Source organism: Heterodontus francisci, unplaced genomic scaffold, assembly GCF_036365525.1.
Source record: "Heterodontus francisci isolate sHetFra1 unplaced genomic scaffold, sHetFra1.hap1 HAP1_SCAFFOLD_745, whole genome shotgun sequence".
In the NCBI taxonomy this organism is placed as follows: Eukaryota; Metazoa; Chordata; class Chondrichthyes; order Heterodontiformes; family Heterodontidae; genus Heterodontus; species Heterodontus francisci.
Genome location: NW_027141721.1, coordinates 372,570 through 388,995, shown reverse-complemented (window position 1 = coordinate 388,995; position 16,426 = coordinate 372,570). Strand labels below are relative to the sequence as shown.

Sequence of the window (16,426 nt, the reverse complement as noted above, 5' to 3'; positions counted from 1 at the left end):
TATGATAGATTCCCTGTGGTCGGAGAATCTGAAAATATATTTGATCAGTCAATCAAGTGTGAAGGAAATGCAACACCCAACATGTTTACATTGCTGACTCTTTATTCCCTCAGGTATAGAAGATTAAACGGTGATCTGACTGAGGTGTTTAAAATGATTGAATGTGTTGATAGGCTAGATAGAGATAAACTATATCCTGTTGTTGGGGGCGGGGCACGGGGGCAGAACAAGGTGGTCTAAACCCAAACATCGAGCCAGGCTATTCAGGAGTGATGTCAGGAAGCATTTCTTCACACAAAGGGGCGTGGAAATCTGTTTCCTGTGTGCAGATTAGCGTTTGTAAGGTCAATATAATTTTGCACGAATGGTGGGGTAGTGATTCCTTCAGAAGAACAACATTTTATCTTTAAGACAAGCAGTTAAACTATAAATGCATGTGCCAGAGCAGCATTTACCCCACATGATGGTATTGTTTTTCATTACACCTCTATTCATTATCAGAATGTCTATTGCACCATCTCTCTTTCTCTCTCTCTCTGTATCTCCCTGTTTCTACCTCTGTTTCTCCCTGTTTCTACCTCTGTTTCTCTGTATCTATCTGTCTGTCTGTCTATCTATCTGTCTATCAGTCTATCTACCTCCCTATCTGTCTGTCTATGCCTATCTAATTATCTGTCTGTCTACCTATTTCACTCTCTATATAGAATCTTTATCCATCAGTATTTATCTACAAATCTATCTGTTGTTACCTCTGTCCATCTATTCTCTATAACCATCTATAGAACTCCCAATTCATTTCTTTCACTCTCTCTATCTATTTATTTATCTATCTGCCTAGCCATCGCTCTATCGATCTATCTGTCTATCTCTCTATCAATCTGTCCATCTATTTCTCGATAACCATCTATGGAACTCCCAATTCATTTCTTTCACTCTATCTATTTATTTATCTATCTGCCGAGCCATCGTTCTATCGATCTATCTGTATGTCTCTCAATCAATCTGTCTATCTATTTCTCTATCTATTGCTCTCTCCATCCATCACTTCCTTTCTTTATATCCAACTATCTCCCTATCCATTTATTCCAACACTTCATCTATCTATTTGTTCATAACTTTCTTTAACTAACTATATACCCATCACTCTATCTATCTATTGATCTCCCTATTCATCTATTTCTTTATATCCATCTATCTCTTCATCTCGATCTCTCTCCCTGTATCTCCCTCTCTATCTATTGATGTCTCTATCTATTGATCTCTCTATCCATACATATCTCTTATATGTCTATATATGTCTATATGAGTGGTGTCAGTGAGTGGGGTCAGTGAGTGTGGACAGTGAGTGGAGTCAGTGAGTTGGGTTAGTGAGCGGGGACAGTGAGTGGAGTCAGAGACAGAGAGAGAGAGAGAGATGGAGTGACAGAGAGAGAGAGAGAGAGAGAGAGACGCACAGCGAGAGAGAAAGAGACCTAATGCGTGCATCTGTGAGAGGGAGACTAGGATAAAGAGACTGAGACATACAGGGAGGCAGAGAATGAGTGACAGGCAGAGAGAAAGAAAGAAACGGTGCGAGTAAGTGACAGGGAGAGACAGAGAGAAAGAGAGAGAAAGTGGGACATTGACAACCAACTCGAGTCTGATTTGTTGATGTGGAAAATGAACGTCACCATCTCTGCATCACTTCCTAATTCTCTGCCTGTTCCTCCCAATGATTTGTAAAGAGTCGGTTGGTTATTGACAACACTCATCACTCCTGCTCTCTCCCCTTTGCTGATTCAGAGGGCAGCTTAAAGTAAAAGATGTATCTATTACTGACTCTGCTCACCCTGTTTCACTGTAAGGGATTTTATTGAAACAATAATTCTATTTAACATTTCTTTATGTTATGTTTTTATTTACATCTCTCTTTCTTTCTCCCTTTCTCTCTCCCCACTGGACTGAAGTTCCCTGTTTACTGATCTCCTCCTCTCCCTGTCTCTTTCCCAGATGTGAACTCACAGACTATCCGCCAGACTCCCGCCGCTGTCTCCAAATTTTCTGGGGAGCAGGTGAAGCTGAAATGCACCGTGGATGGCACCAGTAACCCTTACATGTACTGGTACAGACAATACCCAGGGAAGAAGCCGCAGCTGATGTTTTACTCACTAACTGTACAAAACGTGAACTCAGAGGGGACGGTGGAGGGTTTCACCGCCGAAAGACCAACTGGCTCCGAGTTCTACCTGGAGTCCTCCAGCCTGCGGGAGAATCACTCGGCCGTGTATTTCTGTGCCTGGAGTATTCACAGTGACTCAGAGAGATGAAGCAGTTCAACAAAAACACCAAAGGCAGCAGGAAACACCTGTGGAGGATAAAATTGTTCTGTGCCTCACTTGTGCAGAGTGATAGTGTTTATTATAATAAAAAGAATTGAGTTATGATTGTAGTGACAAATTGAATTTACAGATACTGGCGAGGGTGCAAAGAACGATTAATCGGGATGTCACGAGTCAGGGAGACACAGATAGAGCCAAAGACAGCGAGACAGTGAGAGAGACATAATGAGAGAGAGAGAGAGTGGACAGCGAGAGAGAGAAGGAGGGAAAGAGAGACAGAGATTTTAAAAAAGCCTGAGACAGATAGGGAGACAGAGATAGAGAGAAAGACAGTGACAGAGAAAGAACTAAAGAGATAGTAAAAGTAAGAGATTGGGAGAGAGAGAGAGAGAGTGAGTCGGAGAGAAAGGGAGAGAGCGGAACGTAAAGTGAGAGAGAGAGAGAGAGAGAGAGAGAGAGAAGGAGATTGGCAACCAATTTGATTGTGATTTGTTGAACTGGGGGAATGGGCGTCTCCAACATTGTATAACTTCCTACTGCTCTTCATGTTCCTCCCAATGATTTGTAAAGAGTGGATTTGGACCCTCACAAGACTCTAAGCTCCTGCTCTCACTCCTGTGTCTATTAAGAGAACAAGTTGTACTGAAAGATGTATCAGTTACTAGGTCTGATAATCCTGTTTCATTGTAAGTGAGAATGAAATACTCGTGAATAACTTTCCTCTCCTCTCCCTGTCTTCCTTTCATTCCCAGAAGTTCCCTGTTTACTGATCTCCTCCTCTCTCCTTCTCTCTCCCAGATGTGAACTCACAGACTATCCACCAGACTCCCGCCGCTGTCTCCAGATTTCCTGGGAAAGGAGTGGAACTGAGGTGCACTGTGGAGGGGAGCAGCAGTAGCATCGAAATGTACTGGTACAGACAAGAGCCGGGGAAGGAGCCGCTGTTGATGTTTTACTCCAATACTGCTAACTATGTGGATCCAGAGGGGACGGTGGACGGTTTCACCGCTGAGAGACCGACTAGCTCCCAGTTCAACCTGGAGTCCTCCAGCCTGCGGGAGAATCACTCGGCCGTGTATTTCTGTGCCTGGTGTCTTCACAGTGACTCAGAGAGATGGAGCAGTTCAACAAAATCCCCAAAGGCAGCAGGAAACACCTGTTTCAGATAAAACCAGGTGGTGCTGCATCCTGTTGGGTGTTTTTTATAATTGGGAACATGTTTTTCGCAAGATGACAGGGCGGATTTAAAAAGAAAGTGACAGGTTAGATATAGAAACCCAGGGGAATTATGAAATAGACTTTACAGGAATTATATCGGAACATAGAGGTTAAAGTTATCAAGATAGATAGAACATCGGGGGATCTTTACTCCAGAAAGGAGAAGACTGAAGGGTAAACCTTCAGCGGTCTTAGAGAGATTATTAAAGATTTTAATATGTGAAATGAAGATCAGATAAAAACAGATAGATAGATAGACAGACAGACAAACAGATAGATAGACAGATAGCTAGATAGGTAGATAAATAAAGAGAGATAGATAGCGAGATAGATAGATCCATACAATACAGGCATACAAACGGTGTGGTTTTATGTCACTGTGTTTTCTTTCTCCAAAGGGACAGCAGAGTGCGCTGTAGGACCATGATAAACATCAGAGTCTGGGACACACTTTGACAGTGACCTGGGAACAAAAGGAGACCATTCATCACCACGAAAACATTACGCCCTTCAATGAGATCATGACTGATCAATAACTTTCCGTCGCTCTCTCTCCATCCCTCTCTCTCCCACTCTCTCCATCCCTCTCTCCCCATCTCTCTCTCTCTCCATCCCTCTCTCTCTCCCACCATCTCTCTTTCCCTCTCCCTCCATCCATCTTTCTCCATCCCTCCATCTCCATATCTCTCCATCCCTCTCTCTCCATTCCTCTCTCTCACTCGAGCTACCAAGCCAGTGTAAAATGACAGAATACCAATTAGCATCCCTGTCTTTTACAGGGGCAATGACTGTCTGTCTATCGAGCTCGCTATTTCTCTACCTATATGACTTTGCCTCTATCTCTCTATTTCTCTACCTCACTTTATATCTACCTGTCTAGCTGACAGTCTCTCTATCTATCTCTCTAACTGGTTATCTATCTCTCTGTCTCTCTATCTATCTATCTCTCGAACTGGTTATCTCTCTCTCTGTATCTCTATCTATCTAACTCTATCTTTAGGTGAATACAGTTTGTATGAACTAATTAAACATGCTGCAGTAATGTAATAAATGACCATCTTTTCATAGAGTTTCTATACATTGACCAGGAGATGATGTGGTTTGTCATCATTTATCTATCAAAATCCTCTATGATCTTCAATATCTGTATCACATCTACCATTAACCTTCTCTGCTCTGAGGAGAGAAACCCCCAACTTCTCCAGTCTCTCCACAGTAACTGAAGTCCCTCATCCCTGGTACCAGTCTGGTTAATCTCCCTCTAACCTTCACTACACAGAGCCGAACAACCCCCCAATGCCCAGGAACTAACTCAGTTCAAAACCCTTAACCACCTGAGTGCTGTTCCACACTGTTCAAAGGCGAGACCCCTCTCCAGATACCTTCATCTCTGGGACCCCTGACTCCTGACAGCGAGTTCAAAAGCTGCTGAAAACTGTTTACCCACTTTGATCTCAGACTCCAGTCACATTTGATGTGTTCTTCAAAGAACCTAGCAATTCAGACCAGTGAACAATTTAACCCTTTAACTCCCATTCAGCAAGGAGGTATGGTAGCAGAGCAGTTATGTTACTGGACTAGTAATCCAGAGGCATGGACTAATGATCCCCAGACATGAGTTCAATTCTCACCAGGGGCAGAAATGGAATTTAAATTTAATTCATTAAATAAATCAAAAAATTATCATGGAAAGTATGAGTAATTCTGAACATGGAGTGTCATAAATACGCAACGTATTCACTGATGACATTCAGGGAAGGAAATCTGCTGTTCCAACCCGGTCTGGCCTATATGTGACTGCAGACCCACAACAATGCGGTTGACTATTAATTGCCCCCTGATATGGCCCAGCAGGTATTCCTGAAGATGGTTCACCGCCACCTTCTCAGGGGCAATAAGGGATGTACACACTCTCTGGGATTAGAGGGTTGTTTCCCTGAATTCTACTCTATCAAAGCGCTTTCTGAAATGTGAACACCTCTATTCAATCTCCCCCTATCCTCCTGTGTTGTATCATTCTACAACATTGCTATGTAAAGTAATGGGGTGGAGCAGAGTGTCGCAGTAAGTGACTGCCAATCTCAATAACAACCGGATGCTGGGTATTTAATTGGATATAATATAGAAACCGCCTGCAAGTGTGTTGCTGAAAACGCCACACGTTCACACATCGAGTTAGTATCGAATGAAGAAATCATGTTGCATGAAGTTCTCTATCTAATCTTGATGGCTGCACTCTTCCCACGTAAGTCAAAGTCAGAAACTGTGCAGAATAATGTATTGTAATGTCAGCGGTGATTCTGTCCGGAACACTCCTGTGTCAGAGTCTAACTCCAGAACACTTGAGGTCAAAGTCAAAACTAATACCCCAGGTGTCAGGACCGAGGGAGTGCTGCACTATCGCAGAGGTAGTCCTGAGGGAGTGCTGCATTGTCGCTGAGGCAGGACTGAGAGAGTGCAGCACTGTGGCAGAGGCAGTACTGAGGGAGTGCTGCGTGTCACAGAGGCAGCGCTGAGGGATTGCTGCACTGTCGCAGAGGCAGTACTGAGGGAGTGCTGCACTGTCGCAGAGGCACTATTGAGGAAGTGCTGCACTGTCGACGAAGCAGTACTGAGGGAGTGCTGCATTGTCGCAGAGGCAGTACTGAGGGAGTACCTACATTGGTTGCATGCCCTTTCTGATGTCCTGAGGACCTGAACGGCGCTATATTAATGTAAGCCCTTTATTTCTTGCAATGCAGCTCCTGCTCCAATCCATTATTGACTGAAATAATAATCTAATCGATGTTCCATTCCACAGGAATACTCTCCTCCTATGTGGAACAGTCGCCCTCTATCCTATCGATTGCAGCAGGAGAGTCGACAACATTCAGATGCACGCTGATCAATACTGGCTATTCCCATATGTACTGGTGCAGACAACAACCAGACAGGGCACTGGAAGTTCTGTTCTATTCAGCTACAGAAGGGTCTGTTACCAATTACACGTCCGAGTCATTTAAGGCAGTCCGAGCCAGCAATACACTGTTTACTTTGGCACTGAGAGACGCCAATCCATCTCACACCGCTGTCTATTTCTGCGCTTGTAGTCTCGCACAGTGTTTGAAAAAGCGGATCCGCAGCTGCAAAAACCTGCAGCGGATGAATGGGAGTTCAGTGCTTATCATCCACCGTCAGGGGGAAGCAGTGGATTGAATCTCATTGCTCATCTTCCACCAGCAGGGTGCAGCAGTAGATTGAATCTCAGTGCTCATCTTCCACCAGCAGGGGGCAGCAGTAGATTGAATCTCAGTGCGCATTTTCCGCCGACAGGGGGCAACAGTAGATTGAATCTCAGTGCTCTTTTTCCCCCGACAGGGGGCAGCAGTAGATTGAATCTCAGTGTTCATCTTCCCCCGGCAGAGGGCAGCAGTAGATTGAATCTCAGTGCTCATTTTCCGCCGACAGGGGGCAACAGTAGATTGAATCTCAGTGCTCATTTTCCCCCGACAGGGGACAGCGGTAGATTGAATCTCAGTGCTCATTTTCCGCCAGCAGGTGGCAGCAGTAGCTTTGAGCCACCCTGATGGTTATGGACCCAGTAATGAGCACAGACCAAGCTGTGGAATAGATCAGCAGCCCAGTGTGACCCAGATATTGTTCCACCTACTTCCCTCGGGAAGGTGTTGCAGAAAACGTTTGCCAGGAGTCCCACCTGACTATTTAAAAATCAACATCTGTCTGTTTTTTTCTTAATTCTTTCATGGGATATGGGCCTCGCTGGTTAGGCTTCCATTTATTGTCGATCTCGAATTGCCCTCGAACTGAGTGGCTTGTTAGGCCATTGCAGAGGGCATTTAAGAGTAAACCACATTGCTGTGGATCTGGAGTTACATGTAGGCCAGACCAGCTGAAGGCGGCAGATTTCCTTCCATAACAAACATCAGTGAACCTGATGGATTTTGAAACAATGGTCACCATTAGACGAGCTTTAAAAAAAAACAACAGATTCATTTATGACATTGAAATGTCATGATCTGTATTGGTGAGATTCACCCCCACGTCGCTAAAACACTAGCTGAGGCTGTGGATTAGGAGTCTAGTTAAATTAGCAACACACGAATACATCCCCTACAGGAGCAAATCATTTGGAATGCAGATGTCTATCATTTGAAATCTACATGTGGCTAATGTGGGAATGCCGATGAGGTTCATTGGGAATCTGGATATGAACAGTTGGAGATTTCTAATCAGTAAATTAGAAACTGAACAACAGACACCCTTGTTGGGGATATTAACAACACTTACTCCAGTCACTCAACCATCAAAAGCAACCACGTCCATTCTGATTGGTTGGGTGGTGGAAGGGGGAGTGTCCAACACTGCATCACTTCCTCATGCCCTTCATGTTTTCCTCAATGATTTGCAAAGAGCGGATTGGTTAGTCACAGAACTGATCTCCTCTGTTCCACTGCCTTTGCTGTTTGATAGGGCAGTGTCAAGTGGGAGATGTATCTGTTCCTGGCTCTGATAATCCTGGGTCAACGTGAGTGCCAGATACAAAGATTATCCCTCAGAACCTTCCTCTCCTCTCCCTGTCTTCCTTTCATTACCAGATGTTCCCTGTTTACTGATCTCCTCCTCTCTCCATCTCTCTCCCAGATGTGAACTCACAGACTATCCACCAGACTCCCGCTGCTGTCTCCAGATTAGCCGGGAAAGGAGTGGAACTGAGGTGCACTGTGGAGGGGAGCAGCAGTAGCATCGAAATGTACTGGTACAGACAAGAGCCAGGGAAGGAGCCGCTGTTGATGTTTTACTCCAGAACTGCTAACTATGTGGATCCAGAGGGGACAGTGGACGGTTTCAGCGCCGAGAGACCGACTAGCTCCCAGTTCAACCTGGAGGCCTCCAGCCTGTGGGAGAATCACTCGGCCATGTATTTCTGTGCCTGGAGTCTTCACAGTGACTCAGAGAGATGGAGCTGTTCAACAAAAACCCCAAAGGCAGCAGGAAACACCTGTTTCAGATAAAACCAGGCAGTGCTGCGTCTTGTTGGGTGTTTTTATCATTGGGAACATGTTTTTCACAAGACGACAGGGCGGATTTAAATAGAAAGTGACAGGTTAGATTTAGAAACACAGGGGAATTGTGAAATAGACTTTACAGGAATGATATCAGAGGAGAGAGGTTAAAGTTATCAAGAGAATTTGAACTTCGGGAATCTTTGTTCCAGAAAGGAGAAGACTGAAGGGTGAACTTTCAGCGGTCTTAGAGAGATTATTAAAGATTTTAAAATGTGAAGTGAAGATCAGATAAAGACAGATCGATAGATAGATAGATAGATAGATAGATAGATAGATAGATAGATAGATAGATAGATAGATAGATAGATAGGGATTTAATTAGATAGAGAAAAAGATAGATAGGTAGAGAGATAGAAAGGTAGATATATAGATGGATGGATGGATGGATGGATACGGTGTGGTTTTATTTCACTGCGTTTTCTTTCTCCAAAGGGAATGCAGAGTGTGCTGTAGGACCATGATAAACATCACAGTCTGGAACAAACTTTAACAGTGACCTGGGAACACAAGGAGAACATTCATCACCTCGAAAACACTCTGCCATTCAATGAGATCATGACTGATCAATAGATGCCCATCGCTCCCTCTCTCTCTCTTTCTCTCTCTCTCTCCATCTGTCTACATCCCTACTCTCTCCCCCTCTCCCCATCCTACTCTCTCCCCCTGTCTTCATCCCTCTCTCTCCATCTCTCTCTCTTCCTCCCTCTCCCTCTCTCTCCATCCCTCTCTCACCCACTAGCTGCCAAGCTGGTGTAAAATGAGAGAATGCCAATTAACATTCCTATCTTTTACAGGGGCAGTGACTGTCCCTCTTTCTAGCTCGCTATTTCTCTACCTCTCTGACTTTCCATCTATCTCTCTATTTCTCTTCCTCTGTATCTATCTGTCTACCTGACTGTCTCTCTATCTATCTATCTCTCTACCTGGTTATCTATCTCTCCGTCCCTCCATCTATCCATCTCTCTTCCTGGTTGTCTATCTCTCTATCTATCTCTCTACCTGGTTTTATATCTCTCTGTCTCTCTGTCTATTTATCTCTGTACCTGGTTATCTATCTCTCTGTCTCTCTATATATCTATATCTCGAACTGGTTATCTATCTCTCTATCGATCTAACTCTATCTTTAGGTGATTACACTTTGTATGAAATAATTAAAAATACTGCAATAATGTAATGATTGACCATCTTTTTATAGATTTTCCAGATATTGACCAGGAGATGATGTGGTTTGTCATCAATTATCTATCAAAATCCTCTATGATCTTGAATATCTGTATCACATCTACCATTAACCTTCTCTGCTTTAAGGAGAGAAACCCCCAGCTTCTCCAGTCTCTCCACAGTAACTGAAGTCCCTCATCCCTGGTACCAGTCTGGTTAATCTCCCTCTAACCTTCACTACACAGAGGAAAACAACCCCCAATGCACAGGAACTCAATACATCCGGTGATGAAACACAGAGACCGAAAGGGTGAATCAGGGAGACATAGAGAGGAAAAATGAATGGGACAGAGGGAGACAGAGACAGAAAGATGCAAACAAGCACAGACACACACAGACACACACAGACACACACACAGACACACACACACACAGAGACACACACGCACACACAGATACAGAGAGAGAAAGAGAGTGAAAGAATGGGAGACATAAAACTCGATACATGCAGAGAGAGAGAGAGAGTGAGAAACAAAGAGTAAGAAAGAGAGAGGAAGGCGGATTGAGATAGATAGATAGATAGATAGATAGATAGATAGATAGATAGATAGATAGAGAGAGAGACATTGTCAACCTACTCCACTCTAACTTGTTGAGCTGGGCGTCACCATCTCTGCATCACTTCCTAATGATTTCCCTGTTCCTCCCAATGATTTGCAAAGAGTGGGTTGGTTATTGACAACACTCATCACTCCTGCTCTCTCCCCTTTGCTGATTCAGCGGGCAGCTTAAAGTAAAAGATGTATCTGTTACTGACTCTGATCACCCTGTTTCACCGGAAGGGATTTTATTGGAACAATAATTCTACTTAACATTTCTTTTGGATATGTTTTTATTTCTCCCATTCTCTCTTTCTTTCCCTCTTTCTCTCTCCCCACTGGACTGAAGTTCCCTGTTTACTGATCTCCTCCTCTCCCTGTCTCTTTCCCAGATGTGAACTCACAGACTATCCGCCAGGCTCCCGCCGCTCTCTCCAAATCTCCTGGGGAGCAGGTGAAGCTGAAATGCACCGTGGATGGTACCAGTAACCCTTACATGTACTGGTACAGCCAACACCCGAGGAAGGAACCGCAGCTGATGTTTTCCTCTCTAACTGCACAAAGGGTGAACTCAGAGGGGACGGTAGAGAGTTTCACCACTGAAAGACCAACTGACTCCGAGTTCAACCTGGAGTCCTCCAGCCTGCGGGAGAATCACTCGGCCGTGTATTTCTGTGCCTGGAGACATCACAGTGACTGAGAGATGGCGCTGTTCAACAAAAACCCCAAAGGCAGCAGGATACACCTGTGGAGGGAAAAACCGTTCGGTGCCTCGACCTACTGTTCGCTTATGCAGAGTGACAGTGTTTATTACAATAAAAAGAGTTGAGTTATGATTGTAGTGACACACTAGATTTACAGGTACTGCCGAGGGTGCAATGAATGATTAATAAAGATGTCACGAGATCTCAGAATGTAACTATCAGGAATCAATGACAGTAATCTGGGTTTTTATGCACTGACACTGTGTTTACCTTCTCCACAGGGACAGCAGAGGGGGATCCTGGACCATGGACCGGGTAATGGCTTTGAGAAGGATTTAGTGAGAAAACTGAAAGAGCAGGAGATCATGTAGATCCAGCTTGATATACATCAACAGGACAAGGACACCCACTTTGTTCGAGAGAGAAAGAGAGTGTATGTGTGTGTGAAAGAGAGAGTGATCCAGTGAGAGAGAGAGGAGAGTGAGACGAAAAACGACAGGTAGAGTTAAAGAGACTGAGACAGAGAGGGAGACAGAGATAGAGACAATGAGGGAAAATTACTGGGATACATCTGGAGAATGAAGGATTATTTTTGGGATTGATCTGGGAGATTGAATGGGGTCAGTGAGTGGAGTCAATGAGTGGAGTCAGTGAGTGGGATCAGTGTGTGGGGTCAGTGAGTGGGGTCACTAAGTGGGGTCAGTGAGCGGAAACAGTAAGTGGAGTCAGTGAGTGGAGTCAGTGTGCATAGGCAGTGAGTGGAGTCTGTAAGTGGAGGAGTAAGTGGGGTCAGTGAACGGGGACAGTGAGTTGATGTAGTGGTGGAGTCATTGAGCGGAGTCAGTGAGCGGAGGCAGTGAGTGGAGTCTGTAAGTGGAGTCCGTAAGTGGTGTCAGTGAGCTGGGACAGTGAGTGGAGGCAGTGAGTGGAGTCAGTGAGCGGATTCAGTGAGCCGGGACAGTGAGTGGAGGCAGTGAGTGGAGTCTGTGAGTGGAGTCCTTGAGTGGTGTCTGTGAGTGGGGATGGTGAGTGGAGTCAGTGAGCAGGGTTAGTGAGCGGGGTTGGTGAGCGGGGCCAGTGGGGAGTCAGTGAGTGGGATCAGTAACTGGGGTCAGTGAGCGGGGTTAGTGAGTTGGTTCAGTGCGTGGGGTCAGTGCGTGGAGTCAGTGAGTGGAGTCACTGAGTGATGTCACTCAGTGGAGTCAGTGAGTGAGGTCAGTGAGTGGAGTCAGTGTGTGGAGTCACTGAGTGATGTCACTCAGTGGAGTCAGTGTGTGAGGTCAGTGAGTGGAGTCAGTGTGCGGGGTTAGTGAGCGGGGTCAGTGCGTGCGGACAGTGAGTGGAGTCACTGAGTGGAGTCACTGAGTGGTGTCACTCAGTGGAGTCAGTGAGCGGGGTTAGTGAGTGGGTTCAGTGCGTGGGGTCAGTGCGTAGAGTCAGTGAGTGGAGTCACTGAGTGATGTCACTCAGTGGAGTCAGTGAGTGAGGTCAGTGATGGAGTCAGTGAGCGGGGACAGTAAGTGGAGTCAGTGAGCCGGGTTAGTGAGCGGGGTTAGTGAGCGGCATCAGCGAGTGGGGTCAGTGACCGGGTTACTGAGCGGGGTCAGTGCGTGCGGTCAGTGACTGGAGTCAGTGAGTGGAGTCAGTGAGTGGAGTCACTCAGTGGAGTCAGTGAGTGAGGTCAGTGAGTGGAGACAGTCAATGGTGTCAGTGAGTGGAGTCAGTGGCTGGGGTCAGTGAGTGTGGATAGTGAGTGGAGTCAGTGGGTTGGGTCAGTGAGAGGAGTCAGTGAGTGGTATATGTGAGTGGGGTCAGTGAGTGATGACAGTGAGTGGAGTCAGTGAGTGGGGTCAGTGAGTGGGGACAGTGAGTGGAGTCAATGAGTGGCGTCAGTGAGTGGTGTCAGTGAGTGGGGTCAAAGAGAGGAGTCAGTGACTGGTGTCAGTGGTTGGGGTCAGTGAGATGAGTCAGTGACTGGTGTCAGTGGTTGGGGTCAGTGAGTGGAGTCGGTGAGTGGGGTCATTGAGTGGGGTCAGTGAGTGTGGACAGTGAGTGGAGTCAGTGAGTGGGGTCAGTGAGAGGAGTCAGTGAGTGGTGTTAGTAAGTGGGGTCAGTGGGTGGAGACAGTCAGTAGAGTCGGTGAGTGGGGTCAGTGAGTGGGGTCAGTGAGCGGGGTCAGTGAGAGGGGTCAGTGGGTGGGGTCAGTGAGAGAGGACAGTGAGTGGAGTCAGTGAGAGAGGACAGTGAGTGGAGTCACTGAGTGGTGTCAGAGAGTGGGGTCAGTGAGAGGAGTCAGTGAGTGGAGTCAGTGATTGGGGTCTATAGCTATCTATCTGTCTATCTATCTATCTATCTATCTATCTATCTATCTATCTATCTATCTATCTATCTATCTATCTATCTATCGGTATATCTACCTATTGCTCCATCTATCTATCTATTGTTCCATTTGTCTGTCCATCCATCGCTCTATCGATCCCTCCAGCTATCGATATATATCTCTATTTATCTATTTATCTCTATTCACTCTGAACTCGATATATATTTGTCATCGATCGACTTATCTGGCTCTTATCTGTCTAAGTGTATATTCATCCCTCTGTTGTTTATCATATATCTAACGTCATTGTTTACATCTCGCAGTTACATCAGTGATATATCATGATTTGCTATTTTGTTGATATTGTTGCATCTTCTTGTTCTCCTTCGATTCAGATTATATCAATACAATATTAATGGTTAAAATGCTCCATCCATGTGATAAGGCTCTTTTCGTGAAGGTAGCCTCTACATTTTAAGAACAGATTACGAGTTGGGGTAAATGGGTTCATGATACTGTTGAAAGAATGGACGGAGGATTCTGACAAGGAGTTGCACAGACCTCCCTATTCTACATGCCCCTGATGATTCATACTATGCAAGTACGAGGCAACTCCCCAGATAGGTCTCTCACTGGAACAGATTCCTAATTTGGCGGTTTTGAGCAACTGTTGACAATTGTTAACCAACTTGTCTTTCAGACATTCGGTGTCTTTTGAACAACTTTTAAAGCATCTGGGAGTTCGGCCCAGGCAAGAATTTAACCCTTCAATTCTCGTTTAGGAGACAGGGAAAATAAGTCTTTCTCTGACTGAAACAAACAAGCCCCTTGATGCGTCTTAGATAGTTATAGAATCATACAGCACTGACCAAGGTCATTCGATCAATCGAGCCTGGCCTGGCTGTTCGAAACAGTTACCCAAAATAAACAACATCATCCCTTGGCCGTGGGCTGCAAGAAGTACAGAATCTGTTACAAGCTGCTGGATAGCACATGAACTAAAGTAACCTGAGCTCAGACACTGGCCTGTGCTGGTAAAAACCAATTTGAACTAATTAATTTATGTGACAGGCAAGGGAGAAATCACAGGAATAGAGCCTTATTTGGAAACGGTGATATACCGGGGTCTTTGGGCCTGGGCCAATAAGGAGAAGATACGAACGAGGTGAGCAGGCCTAAACTAACAGGAAAGAGACAGCACAGTTTTGAAGAGATAAGAAAGAGAATAAGTATGGAGAATCTCAGGCATTGAGCCAGCGGGAAACTCCAGAGACCAACCATCGTGGAAATGGAAGACCCTGCGTGAGCAACGCGGTGACGACATAAGAGAGAGACAGATCGGAACGTCTGGCCAGCGTCAGCTCTCCCCTTTCCGGGAATTATCGTTTGTTTTCTGTGACGAGGTCAGGGAAAGGTCAGAGTAACCTAGTGGGTGTGCTTATCAATTCTAGCTAGCTTTGTTATTAGCTGTATAACCCAGTTTGAGTTGCATGCTTTTGTCTAACCAAGTGTATAAGCCTTATTCTTACATTGTACAACAACGTGAATAAAGTAACTTGATAGTTAAAGAAAGGACTGAGTTTTCTCCTCTTTGTACTAAGCCATTAACTGTAGCTGCTGGATTAGGTGGAGGGTGGCTCTCCTGTAACCCCAATATCCCAAACACCCAGCCTGAGTCTGAATTAAGAGGACTAAGTCCCACGTAACGGCCAGGATTAAGTGGGTGAAGGAAATAAAGGGGCCAAGGGGGAGTTGACTCCGCGCCATGGTTTACAATCCTGTTCCCATCTCTCTGCATCTCTGCCCATCAGCACCTCCTTCTATTCCTTACTCCCTCATGTCCTGATTTAATCTCCCCCTTAGATGCATCTCCATTATTGGCCTTAACTTACTCGCTGTGGTAGCGAAATTGTGCCCCTGGTTGTAGTCTTCCCAACCACAGAATCACAGAATTGTTACAGTGCAGAAGGAGGTCATTCGGCCAATCGTGCCCGCACTGTCTCTCTGGAAGAGAAATTCCCTCAGTCCCATTCCCCTGCCTTCTCCCCATAACCCTGCACATCCTTCCTTTCCATATAACTGTCTAATTCCCTTTTGAATGCTTCAATTGAACCTGCCTCCACCACGTTCTCAGGCAGTGCATTCCAGACCTTCACCACTCGCTGCGTGAAAAAGTTTTTCCTCATGTCGCTTTTGCTTCTCTTAACAAATATTTTAAATCTGTGCCCCTTTGTTCTTGATCCTTTCAGGAGCGGGAACATTTTCTTAGTTTAGAGTTACAGCACTGAAACAGGCCCTTCGGCCCACCGAGTCTGTGCCGACCATGAACAACCCATTTATACTAATGCTGCACTAATCCCATATTCCAACCACATCCCCACCTGTCCCTATATTTCCCTACCACCTACATACACTAGGAGCAATTGCTAATGGCCAATTTACCTATCAACCTGCAAGTCTTTGGCATGTGGGAGGAAACCGGAGCACTCGGAGGAAACCCACGCAAACACAGGGAGAACTCGCAAACTCCACACAGGCAGTACCCAGAATTGAACCCGGGTCGCTGTGAGGCTGCAGTGCTAACCACTGCGCCACTGTGCCGCCCCATCTACTCTGCATCTACTCTGTCCAGCCCCCTCATGATTTAGAATACCAACACCAAATCGACTCTCAGCCTTCTCTTCTCCAAGAAAAACAGCCCCAACCTATCCTGTCACTTTTAATGACTTATACAAAAATACACCTATGTCCCTCTGCTCCTGCACCCCCTTTCGAATTGTGCCCTTTATTCTATATTGTTCATCCTACCAAAATGAATCACTTCACATTTCTCTGCATTGAACCTCATCTGCCACCTGTCTGCCCATTCCACCAACTTGTTTCTGTCCTTTTCAAGTTCGACATTATCCTCCTCATAGTTCACAATACTTCCAAGTTTCGTATCATCGGCAAACTTTGAAACTGTGCCCTGTACTCCGAGGTCTAGGTCATTAATATATCTCATGAAAAACAAGGGTCCTAACACTGATCCCTGGGGAAC

General features: G+C 45.4%; 1 long non-coding RNA gene and 1 gene segment (V, D, J or C); both read left to right on the top strand.

Annotated features, from left to right (window-relative positions):
• Window positions 1-1,776: 1,776 nt before the first annotated feature.
• LOC137364489 (T cell receptor beta variable 30-like) lies at window positions 1,777-4,599 on the top strand. The segment is given in 2 exon segments: window positions 1,777-1,839; window positions 1,990-4,599. Coding segments are annotated over 2 exon segments (354 nt in total).
• A 1,064-nt stretch (window positions 4,600-5,663) lies between these two features.
• LOC137364491 (uncharacterized) lies at window positions 5,664-14,926 on the top strand. Of its 5 annotated transcripts, none has more exons than XR_010973115.1 (4): window positions 5,664-5,781; window positions 6,337-6,505; window positions 8,178-11,381; window positions 13,782-14,926. It is a non-coding gene; the product is annotated as an uncharacterized lncRNA (long non-coding RNA). The 5 variants fall into 5 exon arrangements; XR_010973117.1 differs by having other exon boundaries at window positions 6,337-8,061; XR_010973116.1 differs by having other exon boundaries at window positions 6,337-11,186; window positions 11,348-11,381.
• Window positions 14,927-16,426: the final 1,500 nt, after the last annotated feature.